Source organism: Squalius cephalus (genome assembly GCF_949319135.1).
Source record: "Squalius cephalus genome assembly, chromosome: 6".
NCBI classification, from domain to species: Eukaryota; Metazoa; Chordata; class Actinopteri; order Cypriniformes; family Leuciscidae; genus Squalius; species Squalius cephalus.
In genome coordinates, this window is record NC_137127.1 from 44967375 (window position 1) to 44986887 (window position 19513).

The window sequence follows — 19513 nt, forward strand, 5'->3', positions numbered from 1 at the left end:
CGTGTTCTCTCTGTAATGAATCTGCCGGACTGAATAAAGCGCTGGTTAATAGGTTGAGCTGCTCGGCGTCCGCGATCCCGGAGGCTTCAGCTTCACACACTGTCTCTCTTCACACTAATATAGGCTAGGAATGGACTCCTGTGTCTCTGTGAGTATTTTTAAGTGAGTATTCTTCATGTTCTATAAGGCTATACATTTTCTCTACAAAAAAATAACAAAAAAAATAAAAACTTTTTTTTTTTTTCAATCTTTTTCCTAGTTCATTTTAAGTTGAAATATTCTACCTGTTAAAATTCAAATTTTAATGTAGGCCTATGTATGTGTACAGATCGTGTTATGGAAAAATAGATGGATTATTAGGCTACCACAACATCAGTGTAATATATAATATATATCAAAGCAATTATTTTTGCTTTAAATGTTTATTAATAAATATGTTTGTCCAAAAAGTGAAAAATTTCATTACCTTATTTTATCCATCCATCCATCTAATATTTCCTATCTATCTATCTATCTATCTATCTATCTATCTATCTATCTATCTATCTATCTATCTATCTATCTATCTATCTATCTATCTATCTATCTATCTATCTATCTATCTAATATTTCATATCTATCTATCTATCTATCTATCTAATTTTTCATATCTATCTATCTATCTATCTAATATTTCATTATCTATCTATCTATCTATCTATCTATCTATCTATCTATCTATCTATCTATCTATCTATCTAATATTTCATATCTATCTATCTATCTATCTATCTATCTATCTATCATCTATCTATCTATCTATCTATCTATCTATCTATCTATCTATCTATCTATCTATCTATCTATCTATCTATCTATCTATCTATCTATCTATCTATCTAATATTTCATATCTATCTATCTATCTATCTATCTATCTATCTATCTATCTATCTATCTATCTATCTATCTATCTATCTAATATTTCATTATCTATCTATCTATCTATCTATCTATCTATCTATCTATCTATCTATCTATCTATCTAATATTTCATATCTATCTATCTATCTATCTATCTATCTATCTATCTATCTATCTATCTAATATTTCCTATCTATCTATCTATCTATCTATCTATCTATCTATCTATCTATCTATCTATCTATCTATCTATCTAATATTTCCTATCTATCTATCTATCTATCTATCATCTATCTATCTATCTATCTATCTATCTATCTATCTATCTATCTATCTAATATTTCCTATCTATCTATCTATCTATCTATCTATCTATCTATCATCTATCTATCTATCTATCTATCTATCTATCTATCTATCTATCTATCTATCTATCTATCTATCTATCTATCTATCTATCTATCTATCTATCTATCTATCTATCTATCTAATATTTCATATCCATCCATCCATCCATCCATCAGTTCACAGGTGCCGCCGTGAGTCCACTTCACTTCCCATTTACTGTCTGTCAGTTTATCTTGATATTCTGTTTTATCCCTCTGTTTTAAAGCCAGCAACAGTTGTTCTCATTTCTTCCCTTTGATCGAACAAAAAGAGCTCAAAGCTTTTCCAGTGGAGATCTTTATATTTCCTTTACATAATCCCTCGCTTTGAACACGGCGGCTGTTATCTCGGACTCTCTGCGAGTTATATTTACTCTCATACATGGGAAAATGATAATCATTTGGACAGAGACACACAGAAACCCGACACTCACATCAAAGCAGCGCTCCATCTGTAATAAGCATCATAATGTCAAACTAAACTGCTGCTGTCTGGAAAGAGCTGTCTTTCTCACTGTTCTGTAACAAAAGCGAGAGAAATATCTGTTCACCTCCATCATTTCACACGGTCTGCACTGTCTCTGACACTGATATGAGCAACACTTCAGGAACACCTGTTGATTCTGCCTCTTCATTCACCAGAAGCAATGCAGGGGGAACAGGACTTCATTTATTTCAAAATATTCTTTTTACAACGATTTTTGCTAAATAAAAGGGAAATGTCACTGCAGGCTATTAACGAGCTCATTGTTTCTGCCTAAAATTAATACATGATGTTAGCTAAAACGGTGTGTTTTATTATCTTAACTGTACATTTCTGAAATGTGGACTTTACTTGGACACAGTCACCTCTGATAACAGATCAGATAGCCTATGTGAAGCTGCTTTGAAACTAGCCTATGTGTTGTGAAAAGCGCTATGCAAATAAATGTTCATTTAACTGAAAATGAATTATCTATAGAGTTATATCGCCAATTATACATACGATTTCAAATGTAGAGATTCACGATCTTTTAAGTATTTTTGGGATCTCAGTGACTATTGAAAGTTTAATACACAATATAGGCCTACGCTATTTATTATTATTGTTATTACATCAATTACATCATTATTACATCATTGCTCCTCCAGAAACTAATAGGCTACAAACTGCTAACAACACAAAATAAAATGCATTCCGTCTGTAATTTATTACATTCAAGTTACAACAGAAGAGTCGTAAACAATCGAATATTTGATTAGACTAGACTAGCCTAGCCTACTACATGATTAATTTTAATGTTGCAACATTTCCAATTTTTTAAAGTCAAGAAAACAAGTCATCATTTGATCAAATATAGCCCCTTCATTACAAACTGGGTTTGGTATCTTTTCTGTCCCGCTGTTACCGTTAATAATTATTAGACAACCCGTTAACGGTTTACAATTTCTTATTAAAAGCTATAACCAGAAAGCACTGTTATATATATAGATAATATATAGTGATAATTTTTGTTAGATATTAATAAAAGTTATGCCATTTATTCTACCATCTTTGAAGAGAAAAGAGCCCCGCGCAGCGCGCTTAACTTTGCCCTGATTTGTGAATGAATGATGCCGCTTGTTCTGGCAAGTGGAATAGTTGCTGTAGGTGATCGCTGAAAGTTTTAAGACTCGCAGGCGTTTCCGTATCGACAGGAGTTTTCCACAACGGCATCAAAAAATAACCGCAATAAAAGAAATCCTTAAATGATTAAAATTCGTTGCCTTTTCAATTTAAATGCTAACTCTTTTAAATAAATAGCATGCCTGATCCATGTTTACTTCAGTACAAATATATTTTAGGCTAAAATATTAAAATTTTAGCATGAATATTTTAGAATAATTCGGTTTCTTTTATTTTCTAGACAGACAGATAGATAGTTAGCCTATAGGCCTAGATAGATAGATAGATAGATAGATAGATAGATAGATAGATAGATAGATAGATAGATAGATAGATAGATAGATAGATAGATAGATAGATAGATAGATAGATAATGGCCTAATAATTAGAAATGCCTTTTAAATGAACACTAAATGAACTGTAATTCCGTTTTGTTGTTTACTGTAAACAATCAAATCTGACTGAACCTCATTTGCGATTTAACAAAGCTTATTGCGAAGCTTTATCATTTGTAATAAAGCACATGTGTTTCCTCTGCAAATAAACGGCTAGCTTAGATAGATAGATAGATAGATAGATAGATAGATAGATAGATAGATAGATAGATAGATAGATAGATAGATAGATAGATAGATAGATAGATAGATAGATAGATAGATAGATAGATAAAATAATAGAAAAATAATAATACTGATCATAATAATACTTATTAGAAGTACTGCCTTTTAAACGAGCACTAAATGAACTGTTATTCCATCAAATCTAACTCAGAGTTGGGGGTGCAGAAAACCGGTTCATTGTTCTTATGTAGAGAGAGAGAGAGTGAGAGAGTGTGATTGACGTGAAGTGTGTCTGCTGTGTAGTGACAGGAGAGCTGGTTTATATAGCGGTGACTCAGAGCGCAGCGCGCACTCGCTTCATGAATGAGACACTGCAGACACTAGCAGCGAGAGCACGCCAGGGCTGTTCAGATGAGATGTCGTTTTAGATCAGTAGCACATGCAATAAGTTTTACACAACTTTTAACGAGGCGAATATCAGAGCTTTTGTCTCGAGCGTCCCGCTGAAGGCGCGTATCTGGACACTATGCATTGCCAAGCAGAGCTGAGACTCGCGAGCAGCGCGCAGCTGAAAGCAGTCAGAAGACGATACAAGACTTTCATGATCGACGAGATCCTCTCCAAGGAAACATGTGATTACTTCGAGAAACTTTCTCTTTACTCGGTTTGTCCCTCTTTAATCGTCAGACCCAAACCTCTGCATTCATGCTCGGGTAAGTGACGCCTGTTCACAGCTTTTCAAGAGATTTTTTTTTTGCTTATTATTTGAAATGCTGAGTAATTTTGAATGGGCATTGATATCTTTCACTTTTCTTGTCTTCTCACTTTCTCTTTGACTTTTATATTTGTAATAATTTCTTTGCCCTCATAACTGAAAAACAACAACAACACTTGCACTGCAAATTCAGCCCATTGAAACAACTGACGCGTTGAACTTTTTGAATTTTATTGCAATTACTAATAAAATCGAGTGGAAAATCTAGTCATAATATGAGAAGAAACTAAACAAATTATTGTGACAAGTTAAATTGAAGGTTTAATAATGAAAACATTTCTACAGTGTATATATATGCTATGCTCTTTTGCATGCACACTGTAGACATGTTTTATATATAGCCTACATATATATGAAATATTTGAACAATATTTTTGAACAATAATAATTTGAAGGATACTTTTCCCGAGTTGAGTGTACCACGTATTTTGCTTTCTTATAATGTGTTCATTTTAGCCAGGAACTGCACGCTTTTTTCCTCTTTACGAACTAATAGTAGGGGGGATAAAATAGCCTATTACTGAACCCATTGTTTGCGAGCCAGAAAACTTGTGTTTATTATTGATATTTTTGCCCTTAATTAAACCACGTCCACTTGAAAATAATAAACATTGCTTGCATATATTTACCAAAGCAGTCCGTCTTCTTGCGCAATATAAGCGCGCTTTAACATGTTCATATTCCTATTTAAATGAGTTGATTGGACGCATTTAAGTTCAAAACATGTCAGTAGGTCGTGAGTTAAACTGTAAACACTGTTTGTGCGATAAAGTTGAATTCGCACCGACAGCAACATCCACTGGCGAAAACACACGAGATAACGAAACAGCTTACACAATTACATTTAATCTTATAGGCTAACATAAAATTGTGTGATTGATTTAATTGCGTGAACGTATATGTATTACCTTTACATTAACTTTGTCTGATTGTTGACTGATATTGTCAACATCTAACATTCATTTCGTATATACATTACACATATTTATTTTATTTGCACCAGATAGTGCTCAAATGATATTAAATTAAATAATAAAGAAAATGGCCACAGAAATGTTTTGACAGTTCAATAGATTAATAGTTGGCACTCCTTTGAAATATCACCACACCTCTCTGATGATTTATCATTGCACAGCCAGACAACACTCTCATCATATTTCATCTTTAAACCCTTTTCTGCACACCATGCTTTGAGCGTTGTGCTTCACTGACCTCAGGGTTCAGGTGTGTGCACATTCTCCAAACTGCATTTGTTTCATTCATTTAAACTGTCACATTTATAATGAGTTGGGTATCTGTGGTAAAATAATGACATATTCTCCTCTTACTTGCCCCAAGGAACACAAACTCTTGGAAGCCACAGGACATTTATCTATTTAGAGAACTGTTGCCACACACTTGACTATGCAACATAGGATGCAGTCAGGTATGACATCCTGAAGCAACAGGTGCGATGTCATTCCAGCGTGATGAGAAGCATTGTGCGAAGTTCACAAGACATTTCCAAATGTTCCTGGCATGTCATTAATCCGGGTTGTAATACATCGGCCAACATGGGACGTGTACAAAAGCGTTTGACCCTGAAGATCATGATGGTGTCATGCAGTATTGGTAGCGGCCCGCGTGTAATTAGGTTTAAGGGATTGATTAAGAGCATTTGTGACCCATCCGAAGGTTTAGCAAGGACTTAACTCTGTGATTTTCCAAAGAGAGCATCATCACAGATCAAATATTATTCCGGTTGTCATTTGAAAACAAACTCACTGTTCCATATACTCAATAAGCGTTCCCTATTAACACTTGACGTGTGCAGGAAATGTACAGTATTGACAGTTATCCATTCCAGTGCAGGCCATTTTGATTTGTTTTGTCTGTTTCTTGTACGACCGGATAAAATCTCCTTGTCTCGTAAAACTAAGTGTTACTTTTGACACTTGTAAGACAAGCAAGTTTTTCAGGTCAGAATGACTGATCTCACAGCAAATCCTGTTTTGCTTTGAGGGATAGCTTTCTTGTTTCGCTAACCTTTAACACAAAACCATAAAGACATTTTCCTTTATTAATTTTGCTCATTTCACAACCAGGCGTCACCAGAGCATATTAAAATGATGACGAAGCCAGTATTGGAGTATTGAGGTTTGTTATTTTCACATGTATTTGTGTATAAAACTGAGTAACAATTCATTCACTTTATTTTGAATTTTCTATTGAATTTAAGTAACGTTGCACCGACATGTCTACTAACTCTATTAGTAACTCTCACAGTATAAGTTAGGGTTCGGGTTAGAATAAGTTGACATTGCAAAGTTACTAGTCAGTAGAATATCTGTTGAGGAGCATCATAATAAAGAGTTAGCAGATATTAAGAAGACAGTCCATTAATACTCTAATGAGAGTTGACATGTAGTTACTTAGTACTGGTAACACTTTATTTTGATGGTCCCGTTTGAACATTTTGTTGACTCAAAGTTATATGAATTACATTTAGGGTTAGTTGCTTGTCATTTCGCAAGATTTATACTATAATAAGTACTTGTAACAAGGACACTGTAAAATAAAGCGTTACCGACAAATGGAAGTGATTTAGCAGCAAGTGTTGCAGTGCAAAATTCCAAACTAGGCCAGAAAAGCGCAAAGTATCCAGTCCAGACTCCATGTGTGCTGACAGAAAGCATCTTTGCTCCCTCATTCCTGCTGTGCAGTTTGTGAAATCGGAGACACTTCCTCTGAATGGATGGGACCACGATAAAAATAGCTTTAAGAGTTTACTCACTTTCTTCACGCACAACCCTTCAAACACACTGTAAGCACCATGTAAGCACAACACAACATGCACACAGACGTATACACACACATGTATGAAGTCATACACATGCATGCTTGAATGCGCACATGCTTCCTTGTGTTTGTAAGTCCAGCTGTGAGGTAAAGGCAGTGCGAGAGTTTTGGCAGGCCGGGGGTGAGGATAGAATATCCAGCCCGAATATCAGAACGCTGCGCGCACTGTCTCTTTTCAATCTGAGGGGTGTGAGATACTCTATATGCCAGCACATCAATGGATGGTAATGCTTAATATAGAATGTAGCTGGCATTAAGACTGGCACTCACTGAAAGGCCACTGGCTCTGGACTCTCCCTCATCATCATAACTCTGAGCTCATACTGTAAACGCTGTCGCCACTAGGAGCCGCTGTACGACACGTCAAAATACTACAGGAGAGTCTGCAGTCAATTAGCAGAAAATGACATGATATTTCATAAACAAAACAAGCAATTATACGTATTTAAATATAAAAGACGTTTGGGCGGAGGTCCAATTTGTTCCCTGTCAACTTCCAAACTCAAACATGATTGATTTCAGCCCCGACTTCTCATGTGTGTGCAATACCTGTAATATGAAACTTTATGTGTAGATATGAAGATACATTCCTATCCCTACCCCTAAACCTAACCGTACCCATAAGTTATCCCTAAAATCAGAGGGAAATGATATGTGAATAACACGGATGTAGAAGCATCTAACCCTGGTTTTAAGCCTGAACTAGACCCTAAAATCTGATTGGTTGTTTGGAATGTTGGTCCAGGATCAATAAAGATGTTGATCCAGGAACATGTTGTACTTGGTGAAATTATGGTTCATAGGCTACCATTAACATTACCAGGGCAGTGGGATTAAATGGCCTATACACTATAAAACCGCACTCTTTAAGGGACGAGCATTTATTGCATGGACAAAGAACATAATGCATTTAAAATGCATTTACACATGCAGTTCAGTTGATTGATAACATTTGCCCTCTTCAATGCGGTTAAACTGAATGCACAAAGCAAACTGTTCGCTGAAAACATAGGAGTGCACAGTTTATCTGTCAATCAACTGCGTGTGGAAGTTTCATTCATTACTATAATTGTATATTTCTATATACGACATACACACATCCTATAAACACCAACCCCCACACACCCTGGTCCTACCACTTACAAACTTGACGTGAGAGTGTAATAACAGGTTTTAATATTTCGTTTGGAGACATGTCTTTAACTAGAACGCGGGAAAGGAGGAGATGCAGATACAAATCGTCGATAGTGTAATCTTCTATGACAGCATGCTGAAAAACAGCCTAATAGGAGGATGAGTCTCCCATAGAGGAGTAAACCATCACAACCGTCCACAACCTGTCTTCACATTTATTAACTGCAGACAATGAAAGCAGATGTCATTCAGACGAGAACCAGTTATGTTCACACACATATAAAATAAAACACACAATTACGGACGCATTTTGTCACGATCGTCAGACCTCACCCATGATGCAACCCGGAGGGTGTGGCTTTACACATTTATGGAAATGCATTATCAGGGTGAATATCTAAGTAGCTGTATTCACCCTTTGGGCAAACCTGCCAAATCATTCACAGGGTTTTGTTTCATGTCTAAACATTTATAAGTATTATAGACAGAAGTATACACTGCTTGATCACTTTAGTTTAGAAGTGCTGTTGTTAGATTCCTGGAAGAAATCCATCAGCTGCATTAACTAACATTATCTTGCTTAGGCAAATTCGGCTTCAGCAAGGGACTTTTAGAAAAATCCACTCTATCCATTCGCTTGCAGAGTCTATCTTGTGTGTTTTTTTCTGTTCTTCAGAACTCACTGGATAATAAATATTGAGAAATAAAAACACAAACGAGTGATGAAACATTAAATCTGTCACCACATGGCCCAACCAAACAAACTGTACCGTGTTATTAAGAGTTCAAATGTTCATCAAGTGCCAAATGAAATCATCTCGCTGGAATCCAATCAGTCAGGGAAAATAAGACAGGACTGAAAGAGCGCAATCAAGAGCTTAACGTTTGCTACTGTTTTTTGCCCATCATCTGCAGAAAGCACGAGGTTCAGCTTGATTGCGAGTCATGAAAACTTGTCACTTCGTTCACAACACATGAATGACAGGTCAAGATGATGAACTCGAAGCACAAAAGATTTCCTGAACCCGGCATGTCATAACAAGGAAACGCAACACCAAAAATATTTTTAGGTCAAATGAAATGTTACTGCTTTTTTTAGAACACAATTTTCACTCTACTTTCCTCAAAACATGAGCACGACTTAATCCAGAAGTGTGGCGTTATAATAATAAGGCCTCGGGAAAATGATCTCATTGACTCGTTTAAGTAAGCGAGCTAATTAACTGTGATCTAGGATACGGTTAAGCAGCTTGTTGATTGTCTAATAAAAGTGAACTAGTGTAAATGTGAAGGTGTAACAGGTTTAGGATTAATTTGCTACAAATGAGAGAAATAGCATGTCTATGCGTCTGCTGTTGTGATAATTATACAGAACAAATATTTACAGGCTAGATAGATAGATTGGGATTGATAGATTTGAATTGAGTGATAGATGTTATAGATTTTGAAGAAAGAACAGGGAGGGAAAGAGGGAAAAACAGATGAGCCAGAAGGGATGTCATGCCTAGACGTGTTGCATTGACAACAATGAGATCATCCTGATTTGTGTGCAAGTGTGAGTACATGCATGTTTGTGCCTTTGTGTGTGTGGAAAAATGTCCTGTCCTTCCACTATGTTGCTCATTAAAAATGTACATGTTTTGTACAGACTGTATGGGGGTCTGTATGATTCATTCTTCAGAACCGTAGAGTGCTGCAGGGATGGCATATTTCTGTAGGCCGAAACCCAGAAACTAATTAGCATTTTAGCACTTCCGCTTCCATCATCTCTTAGTCATTGGAGTTTTTGAATGGGTTTGTGGTTAAAAGCCTGAAATAAGGCCTGTGGTGAACACAAGCTCGAGACACTTTCACGTTTTATTCACATATTTTAGTAATCATAACAGATTAAGAATAATTCGTATAATCCTTTTAGTACATTTTTGTGATACCAACTTTAAATTTGGAACACAACTTGGTTAGACATACGACTTTTTTTTCTCGAGCAATTTTAGAGTCCATTTTTTTTTTGTAAAATATATATTTTGTATAACAGAAAATGTCAAGGCGATCTCACGCCAATTCGTATGTATTTTACGAGGTGACTAATTCGTTTGACTTCGTACAACCTCACTCATATGACTTTTGCTCAATTGTATTTAATTCGTATGAATTCGTACAAATGACCGACCCCTGACCCCGCCCCTAAACCTACACTATAAAAAGTGAACAGTTGGATCAACTTAAAAAAATTACCAGTACTTCAATTGGTAACACCTAAAGAAATTAAGTTTTCTCAACTTAAATTATCACATTTTTCACAATAAAACGTGATAATTTAAGTTGAGAAAACTTAATTTCTTTAGGTGTTACCAATTGAAGTAATTTTTTTAAGTTGATCCAACTATTCACTTTTTTACAGGGTACCCATCACTGGGGTTTAGACAAATCGTACGAATTAGCCACCTCGCAAAATATGTACGAATTAGTCGTGAGATAGCGTTGAATATGTAAAATTAAACTTCTATAACTTTTTTTATACTTTAATTTTCTCACTTAAAGCTACTGTAACGCTTTAGCCTACAGCCCACAGAGTACAGCGTAAGTAAAACGAATTTACATCGAAACTTTCAGTAGTTATAGTGTACCTATAAAGTATGTATGTGTAAAATATGCCTCTTTTATACCTATAAAATATGGGTTTTTTTTAACAAACGTTTGGGGAATGAAGGGGTAACAACCAGGAAAATTAGTAAATTATTTGAATAAGTATTTTAGAAGTAAGGGGTACTTATTCTACTATTATGATAGGCAACAATCTTATGTTTTTAGCGAGAACATACACTGCGGGCCTTATTGTAATTACTTACATATCCTAGGCTTTTTTAAATTATGGGGTATCAGTGCATTTATACAGTCAGCTGTTTTAGTTTGGGCTTCTGTGTTTCAAAGCACTGAATAATCTGTAATAATACTTATATAATATAATAATATTAATAATATCCCAGCCTATGGTCTGTATTACAGATAATTTGTGAATTACAACCATTTATGTTCATATCTATGCTCAAAAAAGGAGGGTGACAGTATTTAAGAGAAGAAATATTTTCAGTAAACAACTTCAAATACAAAACCTTAATGCCTTTAAATGTTTCCTTCAGGTCATATTCAAAAAGGAAATGATATTTGATCACATATTTGGCTTTACCACAGTCATTTCTTTATCTAAGCAATCGAATGATCAGATAAGACTGTAGAGACATAAGAGCTTACGTGAATTAAGATTGTGACCAATTTGCCTGTGAAAGGGACATGACGTGATGTATTCATTTCACGAAACGCTCTTCCATTCTCACTTTACTGCAATAAATCACAGGATCAGTTTTTTTTTAGCTTGATGACACAAGCTTTATTTCTCTTGGAGGTATTACGCTCTCTCTCAGCTCAGACGGGTCCCGTGTTGCATTTTATGGACTCTGGCGTCTCGCTGATGTCTGAGTTAAGAAAGAGCAGGAGACAAAGAGAGAGAGTTGGAAGTATTAAAACTGTAAGGGAGGGTCGTACAGATGCCCCAGTTAAAAATTATTACCCAGAGTGCATTGTGTCGGTGACAGCGTGTATCATCATCCTCAGAGTTCAGTGTGAAACAGCAGTTACATCACCACAGTTCAGCACCTTACATCTCACAGGGCAAAACTCTTAACACTTACCTACACCATTACTGACGCGGGGCGAGACCATTACAAGCTTTGAGTTCACTCGGACATGATGGCTGGTTTAAAATAAGGGTTTCGGCTGGCTCAATTTAGCAGCTTGTAAATTGCGAGTTTGTCTGTATTGTGAGAAAGAGTTGCAATTACTTTTATAAATTGCAAGTTTATATTTCACAATTTTTTTTTTTTTTTTTTTTTGCAATTCTGAGTTTATTCTGAGAAATTCTCACAATTCTGAGAAAAAAAAAAAAAATCTGAAATGTGACTTAATAAATTCAGAAGTCTGAACTGCAAGATATAAACTTGCAATTCTGAGAAAAAAAATCACAATTGTGAGCTATAAAATCGGAATTGTGAGTAACAAATTCCAAATTGCAAGATATAAAGCACTTCAAGTTATTTCGAGTTAAAAAAGTTGCAGTTAAATTTTTTTTAATTGCAAGTCTATATCTCATAATCCTAACCTTACTTTTTATAAATTTGCAATTGTGAGAAAAAAAAAAAAAAAAAAAAACCTCTGAGTTATAAACTCACAATTGTGAGGAAAAAAAGTCAAAATTCTGAGATATAAACTCTGAATTGTGAGAAATAAAGACAAAATTCCTAGTTATGAACTCATTATTGTAAGAAAATAAGTCAGAATTGTGAGATATAAACTCAGAATTGTGAGAAATAAAGTCCAAACTGCAAGATATAAAGAATTGCGAGTGAAAAAAGTCGCAATCAGCTTTTTTATTCCGTGGCGGAAACAAGTTTCCATAGTTCCGAGCCTTTTTTCATTATGATTTTATTTTGAGGCTTGCACACCAGAGGAATGTGAAGCCAGCCTACAGTGTTTGGCGCGGTCGTTGACGTTGCTTTTGAGTTAAAAATTTGAATCAATGTGACCTTATTATAAAGAGTTGCCTCTTCATTAATGTTTTCCCCCAACAACGTCTGTCAATATTTGTGTGCTATCAGTGCTAACAAGAGCGTTTCATTGACTGTGTTCCCCCAGGCTCTACCCCTCTGAGATCGTACCCTCTCCTCTCTGTGATCACACACCAGCCTCAGTCTCCACACCTGCCCCTTCTCTCACCCCAGCACCCGCTCACCTCCGAGCCCACGCACAGCGAGACCCCCGTCAGCATCAGCAGCGAGTCAGAGACGGAGCACTCCGCCCCGCGACTGAAGAAACCCCGCCGCAGCCGCACCATCTTCACGGAGCTGCAGCTCCTGGGCCTGGAGAAGAAGTTCCAGAAGCAGAAATACCTCTCCACTCCCGACAGGTCAGAGGGCTTTTACACTTGATTTTACTGTGTGCGAGGGCATTTCTCCACACTGTAATACATTATTGTTGGTTTAACTTAAAAAAAAGTAAGTTACCTGGTTGCCTTAAAATTTGAGTTCGTTGAAATAAAAAATTTGAGTAAATATGGTGAAGGAAATTGGTTTAATTAATTCTCAAAATATTATGTTATCTGAACCACATACATTCACCCAAATCAAAAAAGGTTGATTTGGCAAAAGATAAAAAAAGTTATCTGAAAGTTATTCAGTTGTTAAAAAATATTTTTTTACAGTGCAGTATTCGTGCCTCGTACATGGCCTGTCAGAGTTATACCGGAAAAGTGAAAACGTTATTCACAAATGTAATTTTTAAAAATATATATTTATTGGGTGGAAAAATGTATGAAAAAAAAAATGACATTAAAAAAACCCCTGTTTTTTTACATGTTTATTTCTGGGAATTGATTTGAACATACCAAATTGGCATTAAATAATGCACAAATTACAGAGAAAACCATTTTCTAATTTGGCAATGTGCATTGATGAATCTTGCACAATGAAACAGAGATTTGATGTTGACTTTAAGCAATGAATGAAAATAATTCTAAGTGCACTTATAGCCTGGAATAAACACTTTAACCTGAAGCAAATCACTGTTAGCCAAACTATTACATTGCTCAGTATTGTAGTTAAGACGACAGTAACATTTCAACCATGCTTCGAATAGCAAAAGAAGCCTTTAAAAGAAACACTACCCCATTCAAGACAACAGGGACACATGCCAAGAAAAGCAAACAAAAATGTATTACATTGATTTCATGCCAATCATTTAAAGCACACGCAGGTGTATTTAAAAAAACTTTGGGGCTTTGTACAATGAGATGAGGTAATTTACGTGTCGTGGGTCTTCTCGCATGGGACAGGTTTTTTTTTTCCGGCAATAACACATTTTCCATTTCAGTTTGGCTCTGTGTTTAGATTTGGCCGGAGTGGATGTGTTTCCATTAGAGCCCTAAGGGTGTATTTGGGTAAAAATCCCAAAAAAATCAGTTCTGTCCCACCTACAATGATTCTGAGCGTGTCTGCCACACACACACACACACACATGCACAATTCTCAGAATTTTTGGTCAGACACAGCCTAAGGATGGATTCTGTCCTTCAGCGACATATGAGCTGTCAGACATAATTGTCTGAAAACTGTCAGCACCACCATACGTGCAAAGTCAAGACACCCGCCGCAAGACTCTCTCTTACACACTCCACTTATTCACTTTTGTTTTACAGATAGTGCTCTTTTCTTTCATAAAACATGAAAACAAATATTCCCATGCATCATGCAGTTGTAGTCTCATATCGACTCAAAGATGAAGTATTGTTTGATTGAGCATCCATGCAAAAGATTAGCTAAAATGAGTTATGAAAGTATACACACACACATGCACACAAGCGCACATGCACACACACACACACACACACACATATATATATATATATATATATATATATATGCATGCATATATGTGCGTGTGCATGTGTGTGTATTATAGATAGATAGATAGTAATAAACAAAAATGTTTTCTTTTTTTTAAATGACCCCACACCTTCGATTAAACCATAAAAATGTGAAGAAAATGTTTTACTCTATAAGTGTTACATGTTTAAGAACAATACATTAAACTTTATTAAGGTATTTATCTGACAAAAATTGTTTAGCAAAAAAACAAAAAAACAAAAACAAAAAACAAAAACATAAATAAGCATAAAAAACAAAAAGCTCACAGGAAAAAACATATAGAAAATTCTTGGTTGGCAATTTTATTGTGAGGACAGGAAAAAGCCTATGAATATTGGTAACTATATCAGGATCAATCATAGTTTTATTTTATCATATACTATTACTATTATTAGTATATCAGTCTAATTTGTCTGATATTGGAATAAAACAATATTAGGGCTTGTTTTTAAAAATTATGTTTAAATAAATGTTATATATATATAGCCTAATCAGACTGATAAATAATAATTATAGTATGTAATAAAAATAAAACTATGCATGATTGATCCCAATATAGTTACCAATTTATTATTCATTCTTAATTTAGAATAATAAGTAATTTTCTCAGAAATCACTGACCCAAGTATGCAAAGTTCTGCAAGAGAAGCTGGCATGGAAGAGTCTGTCGGGTCATTTGGGGAAGGTTTTGGCTCAAGGCCGCTTAGTTCACCGCTAGGTCATGGTTAGCCTCTGCTCTATCACTCTGTCACACACTTTGCCTCAGGAACGAACAAATTCATTCATGGCTGAATGAAAAACAAGTGAGGGGAATTCCTCATCTTCTGGCAAGTTTGAGGAATGGGCCTCAGAACGCCTCGGGTTTGTGTTTATCAATCTCAAAGACGACCTGAAGGTGTTGTGCTGTTTTTGGCTTCTCCGCCTAGCCCACACAATCAGAACATGAAAGCAATAAAAAACATGTCGCAATATGGAACATAATGATTTATATCATGAAGTTTTAATGCTTTTTTTTTTTTTTTTATGAGGCAGAGATGATTATAATCATCTTCATCATCATTATGAATAAATGTCAGAACCCAAACTGAGCTTAAATTAGGCTCATAGTTGCAAGGAGTGTGCCGGCATTGGAATGCAGTGTGTGTGTGTGTGTGGTTTCTCTCTGAAGAATAATAAGCACAAACACAGAGGTGCTTTTCTTACCACCAATTACAGCACAGAAACAGCCACAAATGACAGACAGCTAGACTGCTGCTTAAAAAAAGAGAAATCCCCACCACTCGTAGGCATACGTTTTCCTTAAACATACCTCAGTGTGATATGACATGTGACACTTAACAAATAAATAAAAACATTTTTCATGTTTTACTTTGTCAGTTTGCAAGACGATTAACGTTTGTTTTCTTTTAGCATCAATAAAAGCACTACAAATACAGTGGTATTACTTTATGAAAAGTACATGAAAATACATGGTGCAAAATGTAATTGGTGGTATAGTTTTAATTTTATGAAATTATTTTTACAGAATTATTATTGTTGAGATGTATTTATTTGGTAATTATGTGAGACTGGGATGAGAGAGTCTCACTATAATAAAATGTAATAATACAAATTAATCCTAAATGTTTTATTATATTAAAAGAGACAACAGAATTAGAGACATAATGTATATGAAATTGATACCCAGATTCAAAATACATAAAAATATATTTGCTGCAGCAACGTAATAAATTAGATGTAATAAAATACCATAGTGTTAGCATCTACTTCCATTTAAGGACATTTACCATTTAGTTTTTCCAACACGATCTCATGAAAGCCGAGAAAAACGAGTTTTTGCGTTCAAATGATACGCACTGTAAACCCCTTGGGTAGGATTAGGGATGAGGAGGGCGTGCGTATCATATGCACGCGAAAACTGCGTATCATATGTACGCAAAAACTCATTTTGGCGTATAAATGATACGAGAAATATCATTCGTGCTATAGATACGCACTTTCATGAGATCGGGCTCGTTTTTCATACAATATAAAAACTTGTCTCTCATGCACAACTTGGAAGAAACAGGAAAAAAATGAGATAATAAACAGATAAAGAGGAAGAGAAGAGGAAAGAGCGAAGTCAAGGGCTTTTGAGAGCGAGTGTTAATCTGCTCATTTCCAGAAGATCACTGCACCTCATATGACTCTCTGAGAGGCTCAACAGAGGAGCTGTGTAATCCTGCGTGACTCTGAATGTAGATGTAGCAGAAATCTGTGCACTCGTTTGATATGTGGCTCTCTCGTTCCCTCAAATCCCATCTCGCATGTCCCCTCCTTGCCTATCAAGTTCCCGCAGACCAATCGCTGCATTAGTCATGCGCTGCCTGCCCAAGTGCCCCGAAAAGATCTACTATTGCCTTCGGGCAAGTCAGGAGCTCCATGACTGGATTACCTTGTCCTTGTTCTGTCCAGATAAAGCGTGATGGCATTCCACGGGAGGTCTGCGATTACATTCGGCCTGGGAAGACTCTTCAGTTCAGAGCTTGGCAGAACTTTCTGATATGTCATGCCAGCTTTGGGAATTTTGCAGTGATTAGATCTACATCTGCACTCTAGATGGCCACCCACTGGCTTTTATGTGTAGGACGACAGGTGACTTTGGGGATTTCGGTCAATTACTTCCAGCTCTGAAGTTTCCCGCCTTCTTTGCAGTCATTCTTGTTACTTGCTTGAGGGTTTCACAGGTCAGAACGACACATGCTCTGCTCCTAAACTGACCTAGCACTGCCTATAGGTTCACAATACTCAGAAGTGTCGGATTTGGAATCACACACACACATATAAGCTGTAGATATACTTATTTTTTATTTATTTATTAAGATGAATTGATTTATTAACAATAATATATTTTGTCAAATACTTCAGTGGAATAAATTAATTCCCATCCTGAACGATTATGGCTGTTTTCTAGAAACACATTTCCTTCACATTCAGCATTTTCAGAGTTTTTTTTTTTTTTTATCAAATTGCTTCTTATTACACATTCAGTTTTATTAAAAGACATACACCCATATTTGAAGTATTTGGCACATTTTTGCACTGATCACCGGTTCATTTCTGACTTGTTGCACCAGATATACTGCACTCCACATGTCATACAAATAGGGCAACTTTGACTCACAATTAAATTATTTTGGGTAAAATAATCCGCTTTTTATTATTTTAATACCGCCTTATAATTTTGGCATAAATATGTATCTTAGGTTGTAGCATAATTTAGTTTCTTACTTTTGGTTTCTTTAACTTTTGGAACAGAATAATAACCTATTTGAGTTTGATTTATGCACTTTCTTTTAACCTGCGCTTTTGTATGTGTGTGTGTGTGTGCAGATTGGACCTGGCTCAGTCTCTGGGACTCACTCAGCTCCAGGTGAAGACATGGTACCAGAACAGACGCATGAAATGGAAGAAAATGGTGAGTCGAACGAGCTCGCCCAAGGCTAACATCACAAGTTCATAGGATTGTCTGCTTAGATAACTTAGGTCGTTAAGATACTGTCATCTTGTATCAATAAAAACATCTGTGTTGAAAATTTCTGTGTGGAAATGGAAACTCTGAGACATATCATTAAAAATCCATTAGACAGTGTTGAGCTGCCCTTCTCGGCACTCAATACAATCAGTGTGTGTAACAGCTACGGCCCCGGGCTGCTCGGTGAGTGTGTGTGGGACAAATGAGCGATGATTTAGAGGACAGTACAGGTCTACGTCAGCGCGATCGACCTCTCAAAGCAGGAACAAAAGATCCAGAGCGCGTTCACCTCTGAGAAAAACGAGCGTTGAGGGCCAGCCCGAATGGCTATATATCTTCCCTTAATCACTGTAATAACCATCCTCACCTTTGACTAGACCCACATTTTTCACGTGTCCCTGTTTCTCTAGGTGCTAAAAGGAGGACACGAGGCTCCAACCAAGCCTAAAGGCCGACCTAAGAAGAACTCCATCCCGACCACAGAGGAGATCGAGGCCGAGGAACGGCTGGCGGCCAAACTGGTGGAGGAGGAGAAGCTGCATGTGGAAAAGGAGGTCTTCCAATGTCAACCTCAAGATCTCAGTACATCCTCTACATCTACCGAGTCGGTCTGTCCGGAAACCCCGGCGCTAGAACAGGCTCCTCCATCTCCGTCAGAAGAAATGACCACCAGCTAAACACAGCCATGCTGATGCACAACCAAAGACAGCTACTGAAAGACTTTTCGAAGACAGTTAAACGGCTTCCCAAGCCTGATTTTAAGAGGCACCAAACAGTATAGGGGTGCTTTAGACACAAAAATGTGTGAGTGTCATTGCAAAATGACAAAACATCAAACCAAGTGGCTTGTATTACCAAAAAATATGCTTTTGCTGGTGTTAAATGATGAAACAATTGGACAAAAGTTCACCAGCGGTTACATACATCCACCAAAAAACTCATCGAGCCCATTTGTTTGCTGATTTTGTTGTCTAATGCAATGACATGCAGGCATTTTACAGTACGCCGAAGTGTCCAAATACTTTCCACTACATATGGCGATGCAGTGATCAAGATTGTAACATTGCTTTGAATGTTTCTGTCATACAGCTGCCTTTCTGAAATGTATTTTATAAAACATTTTATAATATGCTGCCAGATACGGCAACATCGCACAGACTCGCCGGTTCAGCGCCTTCTAAATGAACAAACAGTAAGTGTTTCTCTCTCTCTCTCTCTCTCTCTCTCTCTCTCTCTCTCTCTCTTTCCCTGTAAATAGTACCTGTTTAATTGCGCCTGTAGTT

The 19513-nt window shown here is 36.3% G+C and overlaps 1 protein-coding gene across 1 annotated transcript; it reads left to right on the forward strand.

Moving 5' to 3' along the window:
• The first annotated feature begins 3800 nt into the window (after positions 1–3800).
• Positions 3801–19271, forward strand: barx2 (BARX homeobox 2). The gene is made up of 4 exons (XM_079874889.1): positions 3801–4206; positions 12930–13200; positions 18089–18173; positions 18641–19271. Exons 1-4 carry the CDS (start codon positions 4020–4022, stop codon positions 18905–18907), a joined length of 810 nt encoding a protein of 269 aa, XP_079731015.1. The 5' UTR covers positions 3801–4019; the 3' UTR covers positions 18908–19271.
• The last annotated feature ends 242 nt before the right edge of the window (positions 19272–19513 follow it).